At 43.1% G+C, this 27,820-nt stretch overlaps 2 protein-coding genes and 1 long non-coding RNA gene across 6 annotated transcripts; 1 reads left to right on the top strand and 2 right to left on the bottom strand.

Moving 5' to 3' along the window:
- The first annotated feature begins 92 nt into the window (after nt 1–92).
- Nucleotides 93–18,450, top strand: LOC150065216 (F-box/WD repeat-containing protein 12-like). Of its 4 annotated transcripts, none has more exons than XM_090329783.1 (10): nt 93–193; nt 4,134–4,171; nt 5,719–5,879; nt 6,293–6,411; nt 8,203–8,412; nt 11,758–11,916; nt 13,330–13,540; nt 14,727–14,905; nt 14,989–15,116; nt 17,728–18,450. In XM_090329783.1, the coding sequence occupies exons 1-10, from the start codon at nt 104–106 to the stop codon at nt 17,834–17,836; spliced, it is 1,404 nt and encodes a 467-aa protein (XP_090185909.1). In that variant the 5' UTR covers nt 93–103; the 3' UTR covers nt 17,837–18,450. The 4 variants fall into 4 exon arrangements, with proteins under 4 accessions (XP_090185909.1, XP_090185910.1, XP_090185911.1 ...); XM_090329784.1 differs by having other exon boundaries at nt 93–184; XM_090329785.1 differs by having other exon boundaries at nt 108–193; nt 5,719–5,886.
- LOC150065217 (uncharacterized) lies at nt 14,900–27,793 on the bottom strand. The gene is made up of 4 exons (XR_016534926.1): nt 26,887–27,793; nt 24,145–24,283; nt 19,368–19,545; nt 14,900–14,980 (listed from the first exon to the last, which is right to left on the bottom strand). It is a non-coding gene; the product is annotated as an uncharacterized LOC150065217 (long non-coding RNA).
- LOC150065218 (uncharacterized) lies at nt 21,394–22,047 on the bottom strand. The gene has a single exon (XM_090329788.1). The coding sequence runs from the start codon at nt 21,975–21,977 to the stop codon at nt 21,741–21,743; it is 237 nt and encodes a 78-aa protein (XP_090185914.1). The 5' UTR covers nt 21,978–22,047; the 3' UTR covers nt 21,394–21,740.
- Nucleotides 27,794–27,820: the final 27 nt, after the last annotated feature.

Consider the following 27,820-nt stretch of genomic DNA (forward strand, 5'->3'; position numbering starts at 1 on the left):
GTAGGGGCGGAGCAAGGCCCGGAGGGCGGGGCGGAAGTGCGGCGGAGTGGGCGGGGTTCGGGGAAGGCAGCATGGCGGCGGGCGAGGTCGGGGCGTTGACGGGATGGCCTCCCGGCTGGGAGTAGACGAGCTTCTGCACGTTTTCTCCTTCTTGGAGGCGCCGGACCTGCTGCGCGCGGCACAGGTGAACGCGGTAAGGCGCTGGGGGCCCGGCGTCCGCCCGGGGGTTCGGGGGTCGCTGGTCCTCCGCCTCCCGGGCGTTTGCTGTGCCGGCGCGGCGCCCCCCCCCCCCCACGGTGCTTGGCCCAGGGCTGCTTCCCAGGGCGGCTTCTCGTCCCTGCAGTGCCCGGCCTGGTGCTGCCGCGCCGCTCCTCCAGGGCTCGGCACCAAAGGCGTTCGATCGTTCTTAGACTCCTTCTGCGAGAGGGATTTTGTCGCCTCCAGCGCTGTCTAGCACCCGGTTGTAGGCGTTGACCAGTTGTCACTGTCCCCTCTGTAAACACTTGTGGAATGGTTGAATTAAAAAAGCATGTCCTTTAACAACAGCAAAAAAAGATGACGAGCATCCCAATGTGAAGACCCATCAAAAGGGGTTTTGGAGTTTTTTTCTCACTGTTTCAAGTCTTACAAATTAAATAAAAAACATCGCACAGCCAAAGCCTCCCTCCCGAGCTTCATTTGTTTTTCCAGTCTTAAAAATCTTTTTTTTCATATATTTTTTATTGTAGTTAATAGAAGGGTTACATGATATTTGCCAAATAGAAGGTGCATGAATTCACATGCATTGATACCCTTTCACATGTCTTGGTCCCCATTTCCCTTCCCCCCACCTCCCTTAAAAATCTTTAAACCCAGTACAATCCTCTTCTTTCTTAAGGGTTCAGGTGATGACTGTTTCTTTGGTGTCCAGCTTGGCAAGAAAGCTAAAGGTTCTAGACATTTCAAATATTTAGGGAAGATATCACCTCATTCTTGAGCTATGTAACCAGCTGTCAGACCCTAGTAAATATAATCCATGTTACTGGAAACCTGGTCATGGGGAAGAACTATATGACTATATCTGCCCCATCACCATCAGTAATGTAACTGGCTTTTACTTTATTGTATTTGTGTGTGTGTGGGGGGGTGGGTGGGTGTACTCACTGGTACTGGGTCTTGAACATACGGCCTAGGTATTGACCGTGAGTTTTTTTGCTCAACCACTTGAACCACATCTCCTCCTGACTTTTAATGGTGGTGCAATACAGTGGTTTTATTTAAGCCATTTTTAATGTCTTTACTAGAAACGTTTCCTATTGTCTTTTTTTGTCATATTCAATACGTTTCAGTAACAAGATGTATTTAGGAATGTATTACATTTAGAAATGTATTACATTTCCAAATGTACATCTTTCCCTCATATAAAATGAAGGAACAAAAAGAGAAGGTCTATGAGGCCGAGATTTGTGGTCTAGTGATCGAGTACTTGCCTAGCATGCATGAAACCTTGGGTTCAATTCCTCAGTACCCCACGAACAGTAAAAGCCGAAAGTGGTTCTTCGGCTCAAATGATAGAGCACTAGCCTTGGGAAGGCTCAAGGACAGTGTCCAGGACTAGCAAAAAAAAAAAGAATTTGAGTGTAGTAAAGTGAAGTTCTTATTGAACTTGTTTATCTGTTAAGAATAGTATTTTAGCCGGGCACGGTGGCACATGCCTGTAATCTTAGTTATTCCGGAGGCTGAGATCTGAGGGTCAAGGTTCGAAGTCAGACCAGGCACTAGAGTCTGTAAGACTCTTATCTCCAATTAAAGTATTTTTCCAGTGCTGGGAATTTGGCCCATTAGTAGAGTGCTTGCCTAGCATGCATGAAGGCCTGGGTTCAATTCCTCAGTACTACATACATAGAAAAAGCTGGAAATGGTGCAAGATTTCTTTTTTTACAGGTCCTGGGCTTGAACTCATGCCTGAACACTGTCCTTGGGCTTTTTCCTCAAGGCTAGCACTCTGCCACTTCAGCCACACCACTATTTCTGGCTTTTTCTATGTATGTAGTACCAAGGAATTGAACCTGGGTCTTCATGCATGATAGGCAAGCAGTCTACCACTAGGCTAAACTCCTGGCATAAAATTTCATCTTCTTTTAAAGTATCTTCTAAATATTTTGAGTAATGTATTAATGGTTCATGCCTGTAATCCTAGCTACTCATGAGTCCAAGATCTATGGATCATAGTTCAAAGCTAGATTGGTCCAGGAAAGTTTGAGACTCATCTGTAGTCAACAGGGGAAAAGTGCAAAGTATAATGCAAAGTAAGTGGTAGACTGCTATCCTTGAGTGAAAAAGCTAAGGGATAAGTATCCAGGCTTTGAGTTCCAGCATGTACACACTGTAGAACCGGAAACATATGTTTCCTGTCATGACACCCCAAAACCCCTCCAGGCAGTCTCACTAAAAATGAAAAGAGGAAGGCCTCTTCAGTGTAGTATGGCCCTCTGTGGGCTGCCAATGCTGGGGAAGGCAACTGTAGGATTGATCTGATTTCCTTTCTGGGATCAGTCATTACCAGTGTCTGCTCTGTTTTCTAAATTTAGCATTAGGCCCTGGTGCTCCAATTATAAACACCTGACCCCCTAGCAAAGGAAGAAGAAGGCTCTGTCCCTCCCTTGTGCTTCTCTCTTCTTGGAGCTCATAACCTGCCTCAGTTACTGATAAGAGAATTTAATATCACACAGCTGTTTGCTTAAGGTACTTGTCAATTGTCATACACAAGGATAGAACAGGATCCTTGGCACAGGCTCCTGTTCCACAGGATCTGTGTCCACAGAAATAAGCTAGGTTTAATTTAGGGGCACAGTTTGAAAGAGAGATGCCCTACATTCTTTGATAGCATCAACTTTCTTTTTTTTAATATATTTTTATTGTAATTAATAAAAGGGTTACATGGTATTTGCCATATAGAAGGTGCATTAATTCACATACATTGATACCCTTTCACATGTCTTGGTACCCTTTACCTTCTCCCCCCACCCCCCCTCCCGTCTTGGTTTTCCCCCTTCCCTATCAAATTTCAAATAACCAAATACAAATAAATTCAATATATCAGATAACAAAGTGAGATACTATAACAATATGAGATACCCAAGGGACAGCAAAGGAGATGAGAGATAACATAGTACATTAAGGACAACAATCATTCGTTATATGGCTTTTGTTTCAATATCCTGGAGGTCCTTTCAATTAGCTTCATACTATATGGCCTTTTGTATCAAGGTTTTGCTCTAATGCAGATCTCTGATAGCATCAACTTTCATGGTCATAGTTTACTCATAGGTAAAATGAGGTCAGTAGACTGTCTAGTGATGTCCTTCCTCGTGAAGACCAGTCCCTAACAAAAGGATCCTCAAAGATGGGTGGCACTTACTCAGTAGGCCTACCTACAGTTTTCTATTTGTGAAATAAGATTTCAGTTGAACTAGAAATAGAAAAGAACATGTTCAGGTAGGTGCTAATGGATCATGCCTTAATCAAGAGGCTGAAATCTGAGGACTGTGGTTCGTTATGATTTTGGGGAGTTGGTCTAAACCATCTGCCAGCTACTTTTCCTATTCTTTTACAACCAGGCCCTGATTTTCTAATTAAGGTCAAATACTCACCCATCTTTTTTTTTTTTTTTTTTTTTGCCAGTCCTGGGCCTTAAGCTCAGGGCCTGAGTACTGTCCTTGGACTTTCTCAAGGCTAGAGCTCTACCACTTGAGCCTCACCACCGCTTCCAGCTTTTTTCTATGTATGTGGTACCAAGGAATCAAACCTGGGTCTTTGTGCATGCTAGGCAAGCACTCTACCACTAGCCCAAATTCCTGGCCCCCCCACCCATCTTTTTTTCACATTTATAAATCATATTTGCCCACCTGTTTCTCCTTACAGTGCTCCAGCCATTCCCTTAGAGAACAGATATTCATGCTTTGAAACTTCTCTGCCCTGACCACATATCTCCCCCAGTTATTTTATTTTTTTTTATGTCCAAATCTGTCTCCTGATTTCCCGTGGTGAGGTTTCTTGAGTGATTTGATCTTCAGTCCCTTCCACAGGGCTTGGGAAGTGAGAGGCTAACTACCTGTTCGCTGACCATACTATACTTTCCCTTCTTGTTCTAGATCTGGAATGAAGTTTCAAGGACCAAGGAACTGTGGAGGTGAGTGAGAAGCCATAGGTGGTCCTGCAAAGGGAGATGGTGGCACTGGATAGGATTTGTGATTCACTGTCTACATTTCTGGCTCTCTAGAATGCAGAGAAAGGATAATCCAGGTAGGAATGTCCTGTTTGTAGAATAAGAGTAGAATGAAATACTTGATAAAAGGTAGGCCTACAAAACTCAGAGGCAGAAGTAAACAGTATATGAATGTAGCTGGGTGACAGAAGACACAGTAACTGAATTATGATTAAATTACTTTTTTATGGTTATTGGTACTATAATTTGAACTCAACCTCCATCTTGGTTGGGTCACTTGCTCAAGTGACACTCTACTACTTGGGCCACACCCCAGACATGCTTTTTGTTGATTAATTTGGAGACAGTCTAGTCTACCTGGACTAGCTTTGAACAGTGATCCTCCAGGTCTCAACTAATAGCTATGAGCTATTGTTTAATTTGTTTTTAAATATAATTTTATTGTTATTTTAGTGTTGTACAGAGGGATTACCATTTCATGAGTCAGGTAATGAATACATTTTTTTTTGACGTTATCATCCCTTCTTTCTCTTTCCCCTAGTTTTCCCCTCCCATCCTTGCCCACAAGTTACATATTCGTTTTCCACACAGAGTCTACTGAATAGCATTATTGCATTTGTTCACTCGCCCTTCTTTTCTGCACTCTTTTCATTATTCATTCGCTTTTTGTCTGTCTTGGGACTTGAACTCAGTGCCTGGGTGCTGTTTCTAAACCCCTTTGTACTCAAGGCATAAAGCACCACTACCATTTGAGCCCTAGTGTCATTTCTAGTTTTCTGATGGGTAATTGGATGTAAGAGTTTCACAGACTTTCCTGCCCAGGCTGGCTTAGAACCTTGATCCTCAGAACTCAGCTTCCTGAGTAGCTAGGATTACAGCTAGGGAAATCTGAGTTTTCATTGTTGGCAGCTACATGGGACAAATGAAGTAATCTGGAAGTTCTTTCTTCCCACAGACTGTTAAGGTGCTAGATGTGGTAGAAAGCCAGAGTCAGCAAGCAGACTAAGCCTTCCACCGATGTGGACATTGCAGTCATAGGGCTTGAACTCAGGGCCTGAGCACTGTCCTTGGGCTTTCTCAAGGCTAGAATTCTACCACTTGAGCCACAGCACCACTTCCGCTTTTTTTTTTCCCTATGTATATACTACTAAGGAATCAAACCCGGGTCTTAGTGCATGCTAGCCTTCAAGCACTCTACCACTAGGCCAAACTCCTGGCCCATATAGTCAATTTTATAATAGTAGTGGTGGCATTGAAAGACATAGGTGTTTGAATCCTAGTTGTTTAACTTCTTCATTCCAAATGTAGAATGGAGGTGAGATTCTATCTCATAGGGTCATCGAGAAGCTCCACTGGATACATAAAAGAGCACTTCATGCCTGATGTGTACTGAACACTTACTCAGCATTCCCTTTATCTCTATTTACGGGAGAGAAAGCTGAGGCCTAAATAGACAAAGTGAGTTGACCTACTAGCTCCAAAGTCCTGCCTTCCATTGTCTGTTTTTTCAGGAAGCTGTGTCTTAGGCGCTGGTCCTCCTGCAGAGCCTCTCAAGTGGTCCCCGGCAGACAAACGTGGAAGCAGTACTATCTCTCCCGTTCTGAGCTGGAGTTTCGAGTGGAATCTGGGCGGCCTGAGGACTTTGTCTGCAAAGCTATTGCTGGGCACACAGGTACAGGGTGGGGAATGGAGTAGCTGTGCCCACTCCCCTCTTCTCATGGGCAGGTCTCATGGGATTTGGAGTTTCAACCAATGACTTACAAAGGGTTACTTGAGGAGGAGTATTTTGCCAGTTCTGTAAACATTTGCGTTGTCATCAGATCCTCATAATAACCCCACGAGGAAGAGTAGACAGAAGCAGAAGCCAAGAAACTAAGAAGTTTAATGTCATGTTGCTGGAGAGTGACAGTGCAGAGAGCAGCTTCAACTGTTTCTAGCCCTAGTTCTTTCCTGTTTTACTGTGCCCGAGTAAGCAAGTAACCATTGTGTATCTGAGTGTGAAGCGGAGTGATGGCTTTCCTGCCAACCCTTTTTCTCAAATGGCATGTCCAATCTCTGGTTTTCTGTGTCTGTGTTCTCTCACAGGACAGATAGATCAGCTGGCTTACGTGTCCATCAATGACTACTGCTTTGATGGAAGGGAGAAGTCTGTGGTTTGCACTGTGTCTGCAGATTGCACTGTGCGTGCCTGGGATTTGCATGAGGTGAGATGGCCATGGACAGGAAAGCAATGCTGAAGTTGCCTGATCCCTTACTGCGTTCTTGTCACATCATGCCATTTTGTCTATGTAATCTTTACTTATCTTGGAAAACTTCTGGGATCAGAGTAGGAGCCCCATTTCACAGATGAGAAATTGGAATTCACAAGAGGCTCAGTCACCACACCAAACCATAGTGCTAACAAATAGATAGTAGAACCATGTTTGAAATTTGAGTGTGACCAGTATCTTATGACACATTCTTGGCTTTCTGTTTTGTGGCCTTGGGAAACTGAACTATACCAGCTTTGCCTGGTGGGGACAGCGTTGGCATGCCAGCTTCTATGCTATTTCTCACCCTTTCTTTGCAAGCACTTCTGGACTTGGATCTGAGATCTCTCAGTCATTTGATTCTTCACATGGTGCTAGCCTGCTGGGTCATGTTGCCTAGATTATTAGAGGTTTTAGTCATCCCCATATGTGAGCCTAGATACCCTGGTTAACATTTTAAACATTGTTAACACTTGCAGTTAAAACCATTTTTAGGGTTTTTTTTGTTTGTATAGTTGATGCTGTGCTTTCATTGTTTTGTGCCTTCCAAGATTCATGTTGAAAATTAAACATGTTGAAACAGTATTGGGAGATAATGAATCATGAAATTTCTGTTCTCATCTGGGTTCTTAGATACTTAAAAGACTTGATGACTGAGTATCTATAATCCTAACTACCCATAAGGTTGAGGTCTGGTTTGGAGTTCAAAGCTAGTCTAGGCAGAAAAGCCAATTAACCACTAAAATACTAAAAGTACAGCTATGCCTCAAGTGGTAGAACACTAGCCTTGAGCAAGAGAAGCTCAGTGACAGTGCCCAGGCCCTGAGTTTAAGCTTTAGGAAGCTTCAAAGATATGAAGTTCTAAGCTAGTCTAGGCAGGAAAGTCTTTTGAGACTTTATCTCCAATTGACTAGCAAAAAGGCAGTCTGGAGGTACAGAATATACAGTGAAGTGCCAGCTATGAGCAAGTAAGTCAAGTGAATGCCAGGCTTTGATCAGACAACGGAACCTGCTTGTGCCTTGATTTGGGATTTTTCTTTTTCTTTTCCTTTTTTAAACTTAGCATCAATTAGTTGTGCAAGGGAGTTTCATTTTAGCATGTCCACTTGACCATTGTGAAACTTCTTTTAGATTTCTTAGCTTATGTTCTGTATAAATTAACTAGTCTATTCTTTTGTTACTACTATTACTTGATCCATGGCAAATGATAAGCCTTTGCTGGATCTAGCTGGTGGTGGCACTACTGGGGGCATATCCCAAATTAGGTATAGGTGTTCTAAGCAGGGTAGCTGCACTCTACAACAGAAACTATGGTCAGATTATCATTAAAACTGGACTTCCATTAGACTTAAATGAGAAAATACATATCCAAAAGCAATAGATGGTAGTGCAGAGCCTGGACTCTTGTGCATGGGATCCAGTCTGCAGCTTCCTTCTTCATTGGAGGCCTAGGTAACACTGGATAGGGCATGCCATTGTGAATGCCTCTTCCTTGTCTCTTTAGCACCCGGTGAAAACCATGTAGTCTTCAGAAGACCTTTCCTCATGCCCCAGCTAGGTTCTTGCCCTAAGTCTACCTGGGCCACACCCAGTTTTGCCATTCCCCCTGTTGTATTATAGACTAGGGCACATCCTTTCCCCTGTGCAGTCCTGTATGCATGTGGAGCCTGGTATATGTGGATTGAGTACATGAAAATAATATATGTCTGTTATAAGTGGATCACTCTGTTAACTTTTTTGTGTTAGGGCACAGAGATCTGGTCCAGCCCTGTGCAGCCGGCTCCTTTGGTGAATTTGGTGACCTATCCTCAGCAGCAGCTTGTCATCACTGTGGACACGCAGGGATTGATCAAAGTGTGGAAAGCGGAGACTGGCTGTGAAGGGGCCTCCTTCTCCTTGCTGACGTCCTGTGCTGCCATGGAGGCCTATGACCGTCCTGAGGATCCCTTTCTGCTGGTGAGTTACCCGGCTTTCAGGAGCCTCTGCAAGGCCTAGTTGACTGCCAGAGCCTGGGGCCCAGCCCCGTGACCACATGATCACATGATGTATGGAGCCTTGAGCCTCTGTATGGCAGACAGGAAGCTTTCTGGCTCCTTGTTGCCCACCATCTGGAGTGCGGCCTACGGTCCTTCAGCTGCTGTCTGTAGCCTCTCCCTCTCTTTCCTAGTGAGATTTAGCTGTGCGGACTCCTAGGTTTCTGTGGTCACATGTCCTTGCTTTCTTGTCTGTGTTAGTGTCTTTCTTCTACCTGCATATTTCTTTTGACTTCACTTTTGTTTTATTTTCTGTGTGTGTGTGTGTGTGTGTACATTGGTGTTCATGTACATGCATGTGTATGTGCATGCGTGCACACGCCAGTTCTGAGGCTTTAACTTAGGGCCTGGGCCCTGTCCTTGAGCTTCTTTTGTCAAGGCTAAAGCTCTACCAGTTGAGCCACAGCTCCACTTTCAGCTTTTTTTTTTTTTAATAGTTTATTAGAGATATAAGTCTCATAGACTTTCCTACTCAGGTTGGCTAGGCACCACAATTCTTGGTCACTTGATAAGAGTGAAGGAACAGAATCCCATGCTTCACATATTTCTATTTCCAGTTAGTGCTCAACACTCTTCAAATTCACATGCGAATGGTCACTGGCAGGGTGGACAGCAAAAACAGGCAGGGATATCTGTGCAGTAAGACACATTCCAGAAGAGAATCTAAAATTGTAGCAAATGAAATAACAGATTGAACAAAGAACCCAGTAGGAGTTCTGGAGTAGAAGACTTCATTAAGCAAGGTTAAGAAAATTAGTGGCGAGAGGCCAGTGTATATGTGAGTATAGATGTTGGAATCACACATTGACTGAAAGGGGGAAGGGGAGCTTGTGTTGCTGGTAGCATGATGTCTCTTGGTTGTTGACATGAATATTGCAATAGGTTTTGTGTAGTTGTCCTCAGTGTGTTGTTATCACTCTAAAAAATTAACACAAAAGAATTGCAGAGTGTAGTGGCCCATGCCTGTAATCTCAGCTTGCATAGGTAGAAGAATTGCAGTCTGAGGCTGGCTCAGACAAAAAGATGAAACATCTAAAAAAAAAAAACAAAAAAACAAACAGCCCCTAACGTTAAAAAAAGTATAGGGGCATGACCCGAGTGGTAGAGTGCTTGTCTAACAGGCACAAGATCCTAAGTTCAAATTCAGGTACACCACCCAAAAAGAAAAAGAATAGAACAAAATTGAGGTCAGAAGAAAAATTAAAAACAACAACTCTATAGAATAACTCCAGGGATGCTCAGAGTGGTGAATGTGGAAGAGAACAAAAACTGTGGATGTATGCTTCTCAGATTTTTATGTTTTGCAGGGCTAGCCCTGGCATTTGAACTCAAGACCTGGGTGCTGTCCCAGTGCTTGCTTTCTTTTTAAATTAATTTACTTTATTATTACAGAGGTGATGTACACAGGGGTTAGAATTTGAGGAGTCAGGTAATGAGTACATTTCCTTTCCCTTCTCTCATTCTCTCCCATTCTCTCCCTCCTCTCTCCATCCATGTGTTACATAGTTCGCTTTCATCAGTGTCCAGTGAGCTCCACTGCTGCACTTTTCACCCTTTTTCTCTCAAGTTCTGTACCCTTTCCCCCACCCTCTGGAAGACACACACACGGATACACCCTATATAAGGTAAAGAAGAGAGAATCTTCAAAAACAAAAAACTAAAAGGAAAAAGGAAAGGTCTTTTGGTCCCACATCTTGGAGTTTGTTTTGGCATATATATTATGGTATATAAATATGAAGAGGCCTTAGGCATTGCACCTTTGTGATTCTCTCCTAAGAGTATCCTCTTTTGTATGTGAGTATGTCAGTATCTAGATTCTTGTATAATTTGTCATGTTCCTAACTTCCACGTATCAGAGAGAACATGTGCTGTTTGTCTCTCTGAGGTTGGCTTACCTACTTAACACAATTTTAGTTTCATTCATTTCCCTGCAAATGCCATTATTTTTTCTAATGCCTGTGTAAAATTCCATTGTGTATAGTACCTCATTTTTTTGGATTTACTCATCCATCTTGGGGCATCTGGGCTGCACATGTATCTCGGCTATTGTGGACAATGCAGTAATTAATATGGATGTACAGGCATCCTTATCATATCTTGGCACATGATGTTCAGGGTAGATGTGCAGGAGTGGTATGGCTGGGTCTTAGGGAAGGTCTATGTTTAGTTTTTTTTTTTTTTAGCAATTGTTACTTTTGTTAATGAAAGAAAAATGCTTTAATTTCTTTTAAAAATCTTCTGTACTTTGCATATTTTTGAAAATGGAAGTACTTTTAAAATCAAATACAATAAATGCTATTAAAACACAGCTAGAAAAATTCCCTGAAGTAAAAATAAATCTCCGTTTAAAACAAATCAGTCAACATGTTTAGTTTGTTGAGGAACCTCCAGACTGCTGTCCAGAGTGGTTGTACTTGTTTACATTCCCACCAGCAGTGCAGTAGGATTCCGTTTTTTCCACATCCCCACTAGCATTTGTTGTTCAGATTCACAAGTTAAAGCTTTCTTTAACTTAAGGCTAATGCCACTACTTGAGCCACAACTTCATTTCTGTCCTTTTTGGTGGGCAGTCTCAGTCTTTTCTGAGCTAGCCTGGAATTGTGATCCTCAGATATCAGACTCCTGAGTAGCTAAGATTACAATCATGCACCACTGTTGCCTTCATTTTTCTTTTTGAGATAGAATCTTGCTATGTAGGAAGCTCATACTGGCCTCAAACTTGGAAACCTCCACTTTACAAATTCTGGGATTACGGGAGTGTGCCACTACACACTCTCTTCCCCAGGCTGTCACATGCAACAGGGACAGTGCTGTCCAAAAAGTCTGTGAATGAACTTTCTAGATTGCTTACATGTTCTCAGAGCCAGTGGTCTCTTCCAGGGCCTTCTATCTGGAGGGAGACTTGGTCCTCCTACAGAGGGGATTCTCCAGGTCACCCTGGTCTGCCTTTCTCTTGAAACCACTGTGAATGTGCTTAACAAAGAAACATCTGTGGGTGCTAAAGCCACTTTGAAGAAGGTATTCCTAACTCTAAACATCAATTATTGAAACTTGATGGGACCCAGCAAGTGCAGGCCAGAGCAGCACAGCGTAGGTGCCACAGGACAAGCCAATGCAAGTGATGTATGGGACTTCACCTCTACTTGTTGCTGGTTTTCTTGTCGTCACCCTGGAGGGAAAGAGTGGGAATAGCACCCCTTCTTCACATTTCCAGCAGATCCCTGACACCTCTTGTGCCCTGGTGTTCTGATGCCTCTTTCTGTTGCAGGTAGTCTGTGCTGAAGGAAACCTCTGTACACTGACGGTGCCTCAGCTGACGGTGGTCTCTAAGGTGGCCACATTTCCCCATGCTTCCTTGGGCTTCGCAGGGTCACCTGATGGACAGTGGGTGTTTATTTTCCCACAGCATTTGGACCTGGGTCCACAGGTCAGTACTGAACCCTTTTTCCCTAGGGAGTCTGGCGCAGTGGAAGATGGAAAGGTTGGAGTCCTGAGGCTGTGTTTGTAAGCTGCTTCTTGCACAGGATCATGGTCCATAGCTTGGCAGTAGGAAACTGATAGGAGGAGTTGCTCCCTGAGAGCCACTCTAAACTCCTTATAGGTATCTGCTCCTGGCACAGACTCCTTCCTGCAAGAAGCTCAGGGGCTCCTCTGCTCCCACTGCTCCTGCCTCCCTATGTGCTGTCTATGAGCTGGAAGAGGTCATCCCCCTGCAGGAGTGGGCAGAAGTCAGTTTTCTGTTTTTGTTTTTTTTCTTTTTGGATCATGGGGCTTGATCTCTGCCTGGGCACTGTCCCTGAGCTCTTCAGCTCGAGGCTACCACCTTACCCTTGAGCCAAGCCCCACTTCCTGTTTTTCTAGTTTTCTAGAGGTTAACTGGAGATAAGAGTCTCAGGTCCTTTTGTGCCTGGGCTGGCTTTGAACCTTGATCCTCAGATCTCAGCCTCCTGAGTAGCTAGGATTACAGGCATGAGCTACTGCACCTACCACCCGGCTAGAAATCATTTTTAAACATATCAGGGCCTTAAAAGGAAAATCCTGATAGAAATACTGAAGATTAGTGAGGTGATCTGACAACAGTGAGGCAGAGATGTGAAGGAGAGCCTGTGTAACAGAGAAGTGCATCTCCTAGAGAAGGGCCTAGTGGAACTCTGCTGTACACCTGCACTGCCACCAGGAGTGGCGTCCTGTCCATCCTCAGACCCAGTGAGTCCCAGAGTCCTGATCATTCACAGACATGGAGGTGTCCAGTTCTTTGCTAGAGTCTAAGCACCTTTCAAGTACCAGATTCTAAACTAGGAAGTCAGACCATGGTAAAAAGCAGATAGCTAGCACTGGTCTATGGAATAGGAGAGCCAGAGAGTGAGCTGTCACAGAGCAAGAAGGAATTGGGAGCCTAGGGACCTGATAGCCAGGTAGTAGGAAGAGAAGAGCAGTGGGTGCAGAGACACTATTTGAGGTGGCCACTGAGACTACCATGTACCAGGGGAAGCATAGGAGACAGGAAAAGAAGGTACAGCTGAGAAAAAGAAATGTCATTTGAGTGATTCGTCCATTGTACCAACCTCACTAGGGTTGGCATACCAGCATGTTCCCTAATGGGAGCTGGTGTGAACCTCCAAATGTCTCTGGGCCTTTCTTCATCCAGTCTAGAAAGAAGGTCCTGCAAGTGTCATGGGCTGTCCTGAAAGTCAAAAGGGCAGATGTGGACTTGTGGGCAGAGCCAGCTGCCTAACCAGGCCTTGCCAGAGGCACGAGCCAGGTTGGGGTGGAGTGTTTTCTGAGCTTTGAGAGGCCCCTCCCTCACCCACGCTGTGACCGAGCAGGTGTGTTCCCACAGGTCTTCTACATTCAGTCTCTGCTGGACCCATTGGAAGATGAACCTCCAGTGTCTACCATGCTCCCTGTCAGCCTGGCTTCCAGGGCCTGCTGGGCTCCAGTCGAGGCAGCCAGGCTTATTGTGATGCACAGAAATAATGATTGCACACAGATGATTGTCACTACCTTCGAGTTAAAGGCGGAGAAGTCCAAGGACAGAGTGACCACTGTGGGTAAGGCCCTCACTCTAGCTGCATTCTGTGGGTCGCTTCCCGAGCACTTTCTTCACCTTTTCTTTTTCTTTGGGCCATTTTTCTTCCCTCTCATGGAAATATGTGTAGAAGTTCTTTGATTTTATGTACTTGCTAAATATTGGAGAACCCTGTGTGCTTTCGGGATTCACGCAGTAAATACTGTCCATCTCCACTCTCCCCCTCCTTACTGATCTTCGTACCTCCATTCATTCCTACTGTCACAAGTATGTTCAAATACCCAGTTCTCAGCACTGCATGCAAACGTGCATGTGTGAAAGCTAAAACACTGTCTTCAAGGCATTCCTAGGCCAGTAGGAAAACAAGATCCACAACTCTCCAATATTTCCTAAACCTCATATTATCTAACAAGCCTTATCTTCGGTCCTTATCATTTTTCCCTTTGTTTATATTCATTTGTTCTCACATCATTTGACCATAAATTTTACTCTAAGCTTCCTGACAGCTGAGAAAAAAAAGGGAAATGCGATGTGTAAAATACCCCTTGTCTGATACAAGAAAACACATGAATTCTTCACAAGAGGTAATTTTTTTTCCTGGTATAAATTAGTACTGTACAGTATGAAGGACAGTCTCTTCAATAGTAGTTTTTGGAAGATGTCATATAATTTTTGTTGTAGCAATTTGTTCTTGGTTTTTCGTGGACACTGGGTTTGAATTCAGGGATTTTGACCAATGTGGTGATTTTTTTTTTTTTTAGAGATTTTATTAACATTGATTTTTACATCATATTTCAAATGTCATGTTTAACAAACATGTATTCAAGAAGGGATTCTGTATATACAATCACTGGCACACAGATTTTAGAACATAATTAAAATTAAGCTAAGGGTTTGTATGTCATAGATACATAAAATATGGTGATTTCTTATATCATCTTTCGACGGGAAAGGGAAGAAGGTAGGCGATGGCCTGTTCTGTTTGCCAGGTACTGTGCTAGTCACTTCACCAGCCCGCTGTTTTGAACCCTCACTCCTGCCTGAGTGCAGTATCGTATCAGCATTTGGTAGCTGATGAATTGGTATCTAGTGAATGCAGGGGGCAGGGTTGAGCCGTGAAGCCTTCGTTCTCTGCCGTGTGTCACCTCCTCGCAGGTGAGGTAGACGCCTGTTCCAGAGCAGCAGTCTGTGTGTTTTTATCCCTAAAGTACAACAGATGTTCAGTTTCCCCTTGCCGGACACCATGATGCCTCCCCACCTCATGCAGAGCCACGGCTCTCAGGTCATCCTGCTGGCCTGTGGCTCTAAGCTGGTGCTCTTCACCATCTACGGCCGGCATTTGACCACCTTCCACGACCACCAGAGATCCATCACATCCTTGTGGGTGGTGAGTACAATGCCTCCTGCTTGTGACGTGCTCTCTGCCCTCAGCGGTCTCTGTGTCTTCACCTCACTTCACTTCCTGTTAAGGATGCAAACCGAGTTATCACCTCTTCCTTGGACCTCTCTCTGCGCATCTACATGTGGAATAAGGAAAATCAAGTCCCGGCCCTCAAGAGCTGCTATCACTTGCTTGGAGGATCGCACAGATGGGCCAGGTAATTGACTGTTTTCCTCACCTAGCCTGAAAAATGGCAGAGCAGTTTTGGTTCACTTGTTTGAAAGGTCTTAACTGTGTTTCCTGGGCTTGGACTCTGGGCCTGGGAGCCGTCCCTGAGCTCTTCAGCTCAAGGCTAGTGCTCTACCTCTGAGCCGGTGGTTAACTGGAGATAAGAGTCCCATGGTCTTTTGTGCCTGGGCTGGCTTCGAACCACAATCCTCAGATCTCAGCCTCCAAAGTAGCTAGGATTATAGGTATGAGCCACCAGTGCCTGGCTGAATTTCTTTTTTTTTTTCATATATTTTTAATTGTAATTAATAGAAGGGTTATATGATATTTGCCAGATAAAAGGTGCATTACTTCACATACATTGATACCCTTTCACATGTCTTGATCCCCATTTCCCTCCTCCCCACCCCCACCCCTCATCTTGTTTTCCCCCTTCCCTATCCAATTTCAAATAACCAAATACAAATATATCCGATATATCAGGTAACAAAGTGAGATACTGTAACAATATGAGATAACCAAGGGACAGCAAAAGAGATGAGAGATAACATAGTACATTAAGGACAACAATCATTCATTATATGGCTTTTGTTTCTATATCCTAGAGGGCCTTTCATTTAGCGTCATACTATATAGCCTTATGTATCAAAGTTTTGCTCTATTGCAAATCTCTGCTAGGAGCTGGCTGAATTTCTTATCTCAAGAGATCATCTGGTGCATGCCACTGTAAGTGCCTCAATGCAGTGTTTTCTAAAAGAAATGCTGAAAGGGTACTAATAGGACTTAAACCAAGCCTACTGCTTATTAAGTTGGTCCTGAAACCAGCCACTGCTCACACTGTGTTTCTCCTTCTCTTAAAAAAAAAGAGAGAGAGAGAGAGAGCAGCTGGGATGTAGCTCATTGGCAAAGCACTTGTCTAACAAGTGCAACGTCCTGGATTCGATCCCCAGTACCAGAGAGAGGGAGGGAGGGAGGGAGAGAGAGAGAGAGAGAGAGAGAGAGAGAGAGAGAGAGAGAGAGAGAGAGAGAGAGAGAGGGAGGGAGGGAGGGAGGGAGGGAGGGAGGGAGGGAGGGAGAGGGAGAGAGACAGAGACAGAGACACACACAGAGAGAGAGAGAGTTGTGTTGGGATCCAGTGGCTCACACATACAATCCTATATACTTGGGAGGCTGAGGTCTGAGGATTGTGGTTTGAAGCCAGCAGGAGAATCCAAGAGATTCTTTTCTCCAGTTAACCAGCAAAAAGCCAGAAGTGGAGCTGTGGCTCAAGGAACAGAGCATTAACTTTGAGTAAAAAGTTAAGGGATGGTACCTGCGTTCAAGCCCCACACCTGCAATTAGCATTTCCCATGTCGTACAGTTGACACTGGCTAAGAGATAGATGTGTTTTATCTGAAGTTTCACAGAGAATGAACAAATAAGCTGAACTTGATCTTGAATCTAACTTATGAAAAACGACTGCATTCATGAGCTCCTAAAGTTACACCTCTTTCATTCAAGAATTCTGTGCTCTAGGGAAATGATTCCAACTTGGCTAGATTAAACTAGGTGCTCCTAATCAGATGTTTCTTTTGGTCATGGGGCTTGAACTCTGGGCCTGGGTGCCGTCCCTAAGCTCTTCAGCTCAAGTCTAGCACTCTACTCCTTGAGCCACAGCGCTGGTTCCCTGGTGGTTAATTGGAGACAAGAGTCTCACGGACTTTTGTACCCAGGCTGCCTTTGAACCGTGATCCTCAGATCTCAGCCTCCTGAGTAGCTAGGATTACAGGCTTGAATCACCAACACCCAGCTCAGATGTTTCTTAGAATACCTAGAATCCCTGTGGTTCAGGCAGCTGCTGTTACTCTCAGTAAGGTCATATATTGATATTCCTGTTTTAGGATGTGATGTTTCCAGTCATGGCAAATATTCAGTTCTTTAAAATAGAGCTCAGAATAAACAAGGGTTGTATAGAGTTAGTTAGGTGAGAAAAAGTACAGAAAGCTGAACTATATCTTCATGTAAAAGCACTTATTAAATGTTTGCCTCCCTCCCTTCCTCCCTCTCTCTCTTTCTCCCTCTTTTCCTTCCTTCCTTTTTTTTTTTTTTTTTTTGCCAGTCCTGGGGATTAAACTCAGAGCCTGGGTGTTGTCCTTGGGTCTCAAGGCTAGTGGTCTACACTTGAAGCCAAAGCACCACTTTTGGCTTTTTCTGTGTATGTGGTACTGAAGAATAAAACCCAGGACTTCATGCATGCTAGGCGAGCACTCTACCACTAGGCCACACTCCTGGCCCTTTCTTCCTCCTCCTCCTCTTCCTCCCCTGCTCCTCCTCCTCCTCCTCCTCCTCCTCCTCCTCCTCCTCCTCCTCCTCCTCCTCCTCCTCCTCCTCCTTTTTGTTCCAGTCCTAGGGCTTGAATTCTGGGCTCCAGTGCCACTTCTGGGATTTTTTGAGTAGTTTATTGGAAATAAACAGTCTCACAGACTTTCCTGCCTAGGCTGGCTTCTAACTGCAATCCTTAGATCTCATCTTCCTGAGTAATTAGAATTACAGGTGTGAGCCACCACTGCCTGGCTATCCTTTCCTAAGATTAATACCTGGCATGTCTTTTCTCTTTGCAGTGGATTTATCCATGTGAAAAGTGATAGCATGAGCATTGTGGCTGTCGAAGCCAGAAGCATTGGAACAAGTATTCTGAGGTCATATTGCTTTAAAGTTCGGCATAACTGAAAGATTTCATCAGTTGAAGACTTTTTTTTTTTTTGCCAGTCCTGGGGCTTAAACTGATGGCCTGAACACCATCCTTGGGCTTTTCTTCAAGGCTAGAGCTCTACCACTAGTGCCACAGTACCACTTCCAGCTTTTTCTATGTATGTGGTACCGAGGAATAGAACCCGGGTCTTTGTGCATGCTAGGCAAGCACTTTTCCCACTAGGCCAAATTCCTGGCACCTTGAAGACTTTTTCATTGTTGGTAAAGAGCTTGCATGCATACAAAGACTAAGTTATATTATCCATGTTGGGAAAGCAATGAATAGTTCTCAGATGCCCACTATGTACCAAATACATTGTGCCTCTGTTACTTGACTTCTCACAAGAAGCCAGTGAAGTAGGTGCAATAAATAATGAAGTTGTTTTTCTGGAAAATGAAATACAAAATGGGAGCAGCTAGCCATTATCAAGCCCATTTTCTAGCTGCTGACTACCTACTTAAGGTTTTTAACTCCTAAATGGCAAACAGAACCTGAATGTTTGTCTATTGGAAAGCTGTGTGTAAAGTTATTAGAATTACATTATTGTTTTTGTCATCCAAACGTGTAATTAACTAAAATATTTTTATCTTTCTATTCTATTCTGTCCTGTAAACACACATTAATACATATTCTTGCTATCACGTAGGTAATTTTTGAAGGACCATGCATATAACTCAAGAACAGCCATTTTTATTTTGAGTCCTTGGTGTAGAGCCTGGCTGGCTTGGTGGGCATGTCACTCAAGAGTTTTTTAACTACAAGCAATAGGCTCTGCCACTCACTAAGTGAAGCCAGGAAAGCAACTTTTTGGAAGGCATTGTCCACCCACTGGCTTCATGGGAAAGCTAGAAAAAAAGGACCGATTCAAAGACAGCAGGCAGTTGGAGACAGTCAAGATGCCTTCCCCCCAATCTGTCTTGGCTATGTGATGTCAGCACCACTGCTTTGCTTATCTCATGTCACTGAATAGGTACCACAGTCACAATAGGAAAACTTCCCCATTTCTCCAGGGGGGAGGGGCTCAGAAGGCATCAGTGATTTGCTGTATCTACCTAGTTCATGGACCCACAAGTCGAGGCCAGGTGGGAAAAGAGGAGGAGAAGCGAACTCTTTTCAGCTTCAGTCATAGGTATGCCTGACCAATGTTTACAGAGTGGACCATTTCTTCAAAAATAAGGAGGAAAATTTTCTCAATATTAGAAAATAAAGATTAAAAAGCTGTTTACTTCAGTCTGCTTTGTACAATATCCTAACATGCCATTTCCTAAGTTAGCTCTGTCAGTGCAGAGTTTTGTTTGTTTTGCCAGTCCTGGGGCTTGAACTCAGGGCCTGGGAACTGTCTCTGCTCCTCTCTCTGTGTTCAAGGATGGCACTCTACCATTGTGCCACAGCACCACTTTCAGCTTTTTCTGTGTATGTGGTACTGAGGAATCAAACTCAGGGTTTCATGTATGCTAGGCAAGCACTCTACTACTAAGCCACATTTTCAGCCCCCAGTGCAGGTTTTACCTCCCCATAAGATCGCAGCTGAACCCTGCATAGTCATGGCTGTGGTGGATGGAGTCATTGCTAGAAGTCTATGTTAGCTCTTGACACTGTTGGAGGAGTTCTGAAGCTCCATCGTAGATGTCCTCAGATGGGCTTCCTGAGTGGTGAGGCGGATCAGGACTGAGGCATCCCAGTAGCACTGGAGGAGAGAATGGGGCAAATAGAGGAACAGGCTGCCACAAGTCCCACTGCACAGCAAGAAAGACAAGAGAGCTGTCCTACTCACATGAAGGGAAGATTTGGATAAGTTGAAGTGCTGGAGTTTTTGCTGAGGAAATAGCAAAAGGCATATTAGAGATCTAATAAGGCAACATGGCGTTCCCAGTCCCTCTAAACCTCTCAGGAAGGGTTTGAGAGGCAGGGATACAGTTCCCCTACATGGGAGGTTTCTTGGAAGAGGATGATGAGATCCAGACCTATCCTCCCGGGGAGGATGTGTGACCCAGGAATACGCACAGCTCTAGGGATCCCTGACCTGGAGCTGTGTGGCAAGGGCAGTCTTGATGGGGACAGAAGAAATTAGCATGCTGAGTCAGACACTGACTCTTCCCAGGACAACATGGCCTCTGGGATTTGAGTCCTCATTCCAGGAAGAAGCACCTGGAAAACGTGCCAACTCAAAGGGTTGCTTCCATGGCATTCAGCAGACACTGCCACACCTGGGGCAGTGTAAGGGCCCATTGAAGTCCTGCAGAGTCCTGCAGAAGCATGCAGAAGATCGATAAGACTTCCTCAGGTCTTCCCATTAGTCAGGTTAGAAAGGAGATAAGGTAAGAATGATTACCACTGCAATGAATTCGTGCCTTGGAGGGCAGTCTGTCCTGATCCCCTCATCATTTAGGCTAATACATGTAGGGCTTCTATTTATTTTCAAATCCAAAGAAAATTCATGATAATTACCAAACAAAAATTCATCTGAATTAGTTAATTATTTACATTTTAATATGTGTAATAAAAATTGTGGCTGGTGGCACCACCAACACTTTTCTGTGTCTCCAGAAGGTATTTGTTGAGTCTAAAGCAAAATAATTGAACCTGTAGCTTCAAAAATCAGTAGATAATGTGGACAGACATTTGTAATATGATCAGTGGAAATGTTAAGACTGCATAAAAAAATGAGTAGTAAGCCAGTCATGGTGGCTTAGGCCTGTAATCCTGATCTCAGGAGGCTGAGATCAGAGGATCTTGGTTCAAAGCCAGTCTGGGCACTAAAGTCTGTGAGACTATTATCTCCAATTAACCACCAGAAAACCAGAAGTGGTGCAGTGGCTCAAGGGTGGTAGCCTTGAGCTGAAGAGCTTAAGGATAATACCCAGGCCCAGAGATCAAGCCCCACAACTGAAAAAAAAAGTAGTAAAATAAGTATACAAGATAAAGTCTTTTAAAAAGACATGCATAGAGATTTTTGCTAGAAAAATAGCATTCAGAAATTATAAGTACATCAATATATTATTCCCAAATTCTTTTTTTTTTTTTTTGCCAGTCTTAGGCTTGTACGAGCACTGTCCTTGGGCTTTCTCAAGGCTAGAGCTCTATCATTTGAGCCACAGCACCACTTGTGGCTTTTTTTCTATGTATGTGGTACTGAGGAATCGAACCCTGGTCTTGGTGCGTGCTAGGCAAGCACTCTACCACTAGGCCAAACTCCCAAATTCTTTAGAAACCGTTCAGTCTTGTTTTTGTAGTGCTAGAGATTGAAACCAGGGCTTTGCACATAGCTTAACATTCCACCATTGAGCTACATCCCAAGCTCTTAAAAGCCATCTTTTATTATAGGTATTATTAGCTTCAGCTTGAATCAAAGACTTTCTAAGTCCAGAATCACACAGACACATAATTGAAGAAGCCTAGAGTAGAACAGATTCATCTTATAGATTCAATAATCTATGCTTTCTTGCTATTATTTTCAACATAATTTCAATATCAACTTTTATTTATCCATACTATTCAGACTATAGGAAAATAATTGACATCAGTGACAAAAGGACAGGATTAAAGAAAATATAACATTTTATTGTCAATATTAAAAGGCACTTAAAAGCAGCTAAGCTTTGCTCTTCTCTCAAAGAAAGCTTGTAAGAAAGTAATGTGTGCACCACGTATTATAGCTTCCCGTTGTAAAGAAATGAGGTCATCAGGAAAAATCAACACATAGTCTCTATTAAAAGTAGTAGATACCAGTTAATTATTTCATAGACATTCTCTTTGTGCCTTTAATTACAGTCTTTTTTTTTTTTTAATGTCATGTCCTGGTTGCTTATACTGCTTTCTTGGATTCTATAGAGGTAATTGGAGGCTCACGTTCTCCGAGTTGAAATCTTTGCCATTAGTCAATCACAAGAATGATGATGTTGAGGGAAAATAACCACTTGTCTTGTGAAGCTTCAACAAAAAGTTCTTCAAGTTTGCCTTTTCTTTATCAATCTCTCGCACGCGGATATTTAAAGCTTTCTGGAGTTTTTGAATGTGAAGCTTGGCCCTCTTCTCTTCTGCCATATTGTTCACGAGTGCTCTCCGCAGGTACCCTGACTCTCCTGTTTTGAAGGGTAACTTCTGTATTACGAAACCCATTCTGCCCGTTAAGAGACTGGCTGGGCAGGTCTGAGATAGAACAGTGAGGCTACCTGGAAGTTTCTCTGTAAAGTGATTTAATAGTGGTTTAGAATATTAAACTCACAGCACCATGGGAACAGAGCCTCATGGATTCCCTGATCCGAGTGACCTCAGAGATGTACCTAGCTCTGAAATCCTTGAATTTGACTCTTCCAAAGAAGATTTAAAATTGGCAAAGAACAATTCTTAGTTTAGGACTATGACGTAAGTCTTAATAAAAAAAAAAAAAAACTTTATGTCTGATCACTGCAGCTACTTATTCCTGCTTATCACTCAGAGAATATGTATCCTAGCTAGAAACTGTAAACCCAGCTAAAAACTGTGGGCCAGTTCTCTCCTGGGAAAACCAGAAAATATTGCTATTTTCTAGTGAAGACCACTCTTGGGAAAGAATCCATCTTTTAAGCTTCTTTGATTACTCACACTTTAAATGTTGCTTTTTGTTGTTTGTGGTGATTTTTTATTTGTTTGTTTCTAGTCCTGGCTTGGATTCAGGGCACTGTCCTTGGGCTTTCTCAAGGCCAGAGCTCTACCTCTTGAGCCACAGCACCACTTCCAGCTTTTTCTATTTATCTATGTATGTGGTACCAAGGAATTGAACCTGGGTCTTTGTGCATGCTGAGCAAGCACTCTACCACAAGGCCAAACTCCTCTCCCCTTGATTACTCATACTTTATAAAGTGGTATTGGCAAAGCAGCATTCCAGTCTTTAGTTATCATCCATAACCTAGCAGAGTGAAGCAGGAAACATATAGCATCGTAATTTAAAGACTACCTGATTAATCTCTGTATTACTTTTTGCCAGACCAAACAGGAAAGCTCAGAGACATTTTTTCATATATTTTTATTGTAATTAATAGAAGGGTTACATTATATTCACCAGATAGAAGGTGCGTTACTTCACAAACATTGATACCCTTTCTCATGTCTTGGTCCCCATTTCCCTCCCCCCACCTCCGCCCCTCATCTTGTTTTCCCCTCTTCCCTATCCAATTTCAAATAACCAAATACACATTTATCCAATATATCAGATAACAAAGTGAAATACTGTAACAATATGAGATAACCAAGGGACAGCAAAAGAGATGAGAGATAACATAGTATATTAAGGACAACAATCACTCCTTATATGGCTTTTGTTTTTATATCCTAGAGGTCCTTTCATTAGCATCACACTGTATGGCCTTATTTATCGAGGTTTTGTTCTATTGTAAATCTCTGCTAGGAGAGCCCAAGGTTTCTACTGATTATGATAAATGAGGAACACCATTGAGCCTAAGTTCCTTAGAGTCTGGCTTACTTCACTTAATATGATCTTTTCTAAGTCTTTCCATTTCCTAACAAATGGGGCAATGTCGTTCTTTCTGACAGCAGCATAGAATTCCATTGTGTACAAATACCACATCTTGTTGATCTACTCATCAACTGAGGGGCATCTGGGTTGGTTCCATATCTTCGCTATGGTAAATAGTGCTGCAATGAACATCGTTGTGCTAGTGGATTTAGTATGCCCTTGTTTCTGGATGGTTGGGTAAATGCCAAGTACTGGAATTGCTGGGTCATAGGGGAGCTCTATGTTTAGTCTTTTGAGGAACTGCCATACTGCTTTCCATAGTGGTTGAATGAGTTTGCACTCCCACCAACAGTGTAGTAGTGATCCCTCCTGGCCACATCCCCTCCAGCATCAGAGACATTTTGTTGTTGTTGTTGCTGGTCAGTTGTAGGGTTTAAACTCAGGACCTGTATACTGTCCCTGAACTTTTATGCTCAAGACTAACACTCTATCCTCTTGAGCTGTGGCTCCACTTCCAGTTTTTAGGTGGTTAATTGAAGATTAGAGTCTCATGGACTTTCCTGCCCAGGCTGACTTCAAACTGCAATCCTCAGATCTCAGCTTGTTGAGTAGCTAGAATTATAAGCCACCAGTGTCTGGCAGCCCAGAGACTCTTATCTCTAATTAATGAGCCAATAGTGGAGCTATGGCTCAAGTGGTAGAGCTCTAGCCTTCTGTTCCCAAGTATGAGTCCCTGAGTTCAAGTCCCAGCACTAGCCTAAGGAGAAGAAAGAAAGCTTATATATCCTGTAAATATGAATGCATAAAGAATGTCCAGAACAGCAAACTTACCAAGAATTAGAATGCAAGCTAATGTTTTCACATTTTCAGCCCATCTTTAATCTTTTATTGACTTGGTCTTCCTTTCTAGTTTTATCCCGAGAGACATCCTTTTCACATGATATTCTCTGTAACGTTCAGCATCCTTGGTCTGAAGGAAATGAAAATCAAAAGTACACTGATAATCTTTTTCACCCGAGTCAAATGTTTTTTCACCAAAGTCATCAAAAAACAACAAATGCTAGTGAGAATGTGATAACAAAGAACTCTCATATGCACTTTGTAGGAATATATAATCTAGTACAACTGCTATGTAAAGTCATCATAAAATGATTTTTTGACATTTTTATATCACACCTACGCATATATCCAAATGCAGAGAAATCAACATACAAGAGAAACACTTGCACACCCATATTTATCATAACAATATTCATAACATGTAGTTGTGAAATTGGCCTAGGTGCCCAACAACTAATGAATGGGCAAAGAAAATAATAGAAGTGTGCGCTGGTGACTATACCTGGAATCTTAGTTATTCAGTAGACTGGAGATCTGAGGGCCCTAATTCTGGGCTATCCTTCCCAGAACATTCCTCAGACTATTTCTAACCAAATAGCAAAATTGCTGGACTAGAGGTGTGGCTCAAGAGATAAGAGTACAGTCATGAGCACACACACACACACACACACACACACACACACACACACATACCTACTGCTCTGACACTGTAGACATAGGTAATTGAAAAATTCAACAGGTGTGAAAAATAGGCATTTTATATTAGTGAGTGAGAATCAGTGGTTTGGGGTGGCTCTAACAGACAGCACTCCTGCCCCCTCTGGACAGAGTCACACACTAGAGCCCTTTGGGGACCCCACCTCTTACACAACAGGTGGCTTCAACATGACCATGAAGAAGCAAGAGCAAGACCCCAAGAAGGGAAGTCCCATGGCTGAGCCCAGAGCCAGTGGGGGAGGGGGATGGTGCAGGCAGGGGTGAACCAGGTGAGTAAGTTGGGTCACTTTTGACACAATTCAACTAGGTAGAATGAATTTTATCTGATAAAATTCATTACTGCGGTAGAACTGTGGGAAAATATGACACAAAAGAAAAAAAGGCACGCTGTCCAAGTCTATATTCTTCATCCTTTGCTTTTACCTAGGCACAGACACCATAATGTAAGCTTTCCAGGATCTCCTCTTATCCCTGGGGTCTGAACACTGCCAGACACACCATTGGTAGCTCTCACATCATTGTGAGGCAAATGCTGAGGCTGAAGTTTAGATGTGAGAGCAGGGACTGCAGGCACTCTCCAAGCATCAGAAGACTTGATGATGTGTGGATAGGAAAGATGCCTGCATTTTTAGGTCACAAGCAGTTTATTTGCTAGGCTTCAGAATACTTATGACAACATGTTATGCCAATCACCTAACCAAAGCACTTCACAGACACTAACTCTAATCTTCACAGCCCCTGGAGTTAGCAGTTATTACTCCAGTTTCACAGAGAAGCCCAGGCTCAGTTCGCAAAGCTTTCCCAGTGTCACAGAGCTGACACAGATTCAGGGATTTCCACCAGCAGCCTGGCTTCTTAGTCTGTATGTTCCTCTGGTCCAGGCTACACCTTAGGAAACCTTCTACACTTCTATGAGAAGTGCTTCATTCCACACCTCAGTTCTAAGCTTGGGGGAGGACAGATATACTTGTTTCCCAACAGGTAGACCAGTAAAGGCTTAGCTGTTATGAAGAGTCTAGACCACTGAGCCCCAAGCTGAGACTCCTGAATTAATTCCCTGCTATCTGCATATACAGGAGGTGAGTTTGTACAGGCCGGGGAAGAAGCCTGCTGTGTTGTGGTTATAAAGGGTGTTAATATAATGAAAATATTTAAGAGGAGTAGCTTATAAGAAGGACATAGTTATTTGGGTTCAGGATTCCTAGGCTTCAGTCCATGGTCACTTGGCTCATTGTCTGGGCCTTGATAGTGGCCGGTGTAATGGAAGATTCCTCAACACCCTATGGTGGCCAGGAAGTAGACAAAAGACAGCTGTATCTTCCTTTAAGGAATCACCAGGAGCCAGGAATTTGGCCTAGTGGTAGAGTGCTTGCTTAGCATGCACGAAGACCTGGGTTTGATTTTTCAGTACCACACATAGAAAAAAGCCAGAAATGGTGCCGTGGCTCAAGTGGTAGAACTCTAGCCTTGGGAAAGCCCAATGATAGTGCTCAGGCCCTGAGTTCAAACCCCAAGACTGGCAAACAACAATAACAAACCCACCATAGCCATGCACCAGTGGCTCATGCCTGTAATCCTAGCTACTCAGGAGGCTGACATCTGAGAATCATTGTTCAAAACCAGCTAGGCAGGGAAATCTGTGAGATTCTTATCTCTAACCATCAGAAAACCAGAAGTGGAGCAGTGGCTCAAAGTAGTATAGCACTAGCCTTGAGCACTAGGGAGAGCTAGGCGAAGCTCTCCCACAGGAAAAGTTCTCATGAGGTGAGTGAGAAAGCGAAGCAGGCAAGTTATACAATTGTCTTATTTGGACAATGCACAGAAGGAAAAGTCACTAAGTAAGTTATTAGGAGCTGGTTAAGTTTGCTTTCATTTCCCTCTCTAAGTGATTATTCACAAATTAATTTTAAGTGCACAAAACAAATTCTACTCCATTTGATGATTTTGTTTCTTTAAGAGTGGTATTTAAAAGGTCACTAGAGGGCTGGGAATTTGGCCTACGGGTAGAGTACTTACCTAGTATGCATGAAGTCCTGCGTTCAATTGCTAAGTACCAGAAAAAAGCCAGAAGTGGTACTCTCATCTTGCTCAAGTGGCAAGATGTTAGCCTTGAGAAAAAAAGTGTCTAAGGACAGTGCCCAGACCCTGAGTTCAAGCCCAGGGCTGGCAAAAAAAAAATCATTGGACTTCAAGATTTATAAACTAGTGGGTTAAAACAAAACAAAGCCAACAGACAAGATAAAATAATGGCATTCGCTGGGAAGTGGATGAAATTAGAGCGAATCATGTTGAGTGAGATAAGTCAAGACCAAAGGAACAAAAGGCACATGGATATTAGATCCAAACAATACAAGAGTGATGACTCAATATTTGGCTACCCGAGGTTATGGACATGGTCTTGGAGATATAAATATAACTACATAGACATAAAATATATGATGGAATATATTCTCTATAGACATAATGTTATATAATTGATATGTATCTATGACATACAAACCCTCAGCTTAATTTTAATTATGTTCCAAAATCTATGTGCCAGTGATTGTAGATAGAGAATCCTTTCTTGAATACTTGTTTGTTAAACAGGACATTTGAAATGTGATGTAAAAATCAATGTTAACAAAAATCTTAAAAACAAAACAAAAAACCCCACAAGCAAACCCCAGAGGCTCTAGGGAAAAAAAAAAAAACAACAAAACCAAAAACAAAAACAGAAGAATGTAGGTTAAAAAAAAACCCCAGCAGGATCCCACATTTAAATGCAAGGTATTACAGAGATGGGGTGTGCCTTTGATATTAAGATCTTGTATCCCACAATTCAATAGTGATTTTACTGCTTATGCCAAGTCTGACAGTCTCATTAAATGGTTGCAATACCATCTTCATTTTCCTGATAAACAGTATTCCTCCCTATGGTTTGTGTGTGTGTGTGTGTGAGTGTGAGTGT

The sequence above is a fragment of the Megascapheus bottae genome, chromosome 3, assembly GCF_031878675.1.
Source record: "Megascapheus bottae isolate mThoBot1 chromosome 3, mThoBot2.hap1, whole genome shotgun sequence".
Lineage (NCBI taxonomy): Eukaryota > Metazoa > Chordata > Mammalia > Rodentia > Geomyidae > Megascapheus > Megascapheus bottae.

Coding starts and splice junctions, on each gene's coding strand:
- LOC150065216 (XM_090329783.1), top strand. CDS start 104: ATGGCCTCCCGGCTGGGAGTAGACGAGCTTCTGCACGTTTTCTCCTTC. Junction 194..4,133: donor GCGCGGCACAGGTGAACGCG/GTAAGGCGCTGG, acceptor TTCTTGTTCTAG/ATCTGGAATGAAGTTTCAAG. Junction 8,413..11,757: donor CTGAGGATCCCTTTCTGCTG/GTGAGTTACCCG, acceptor TTTCTGTTGCAG/GTAGTCTGTGCTGAAGGAAA.
- LOC150065218 (XM_090329788.1), bottom strand. CDS start 21,977: ATGGGTTTCGTAATACAGAAGTTACCCTTCAAAACAGGAGAGTCAGGG.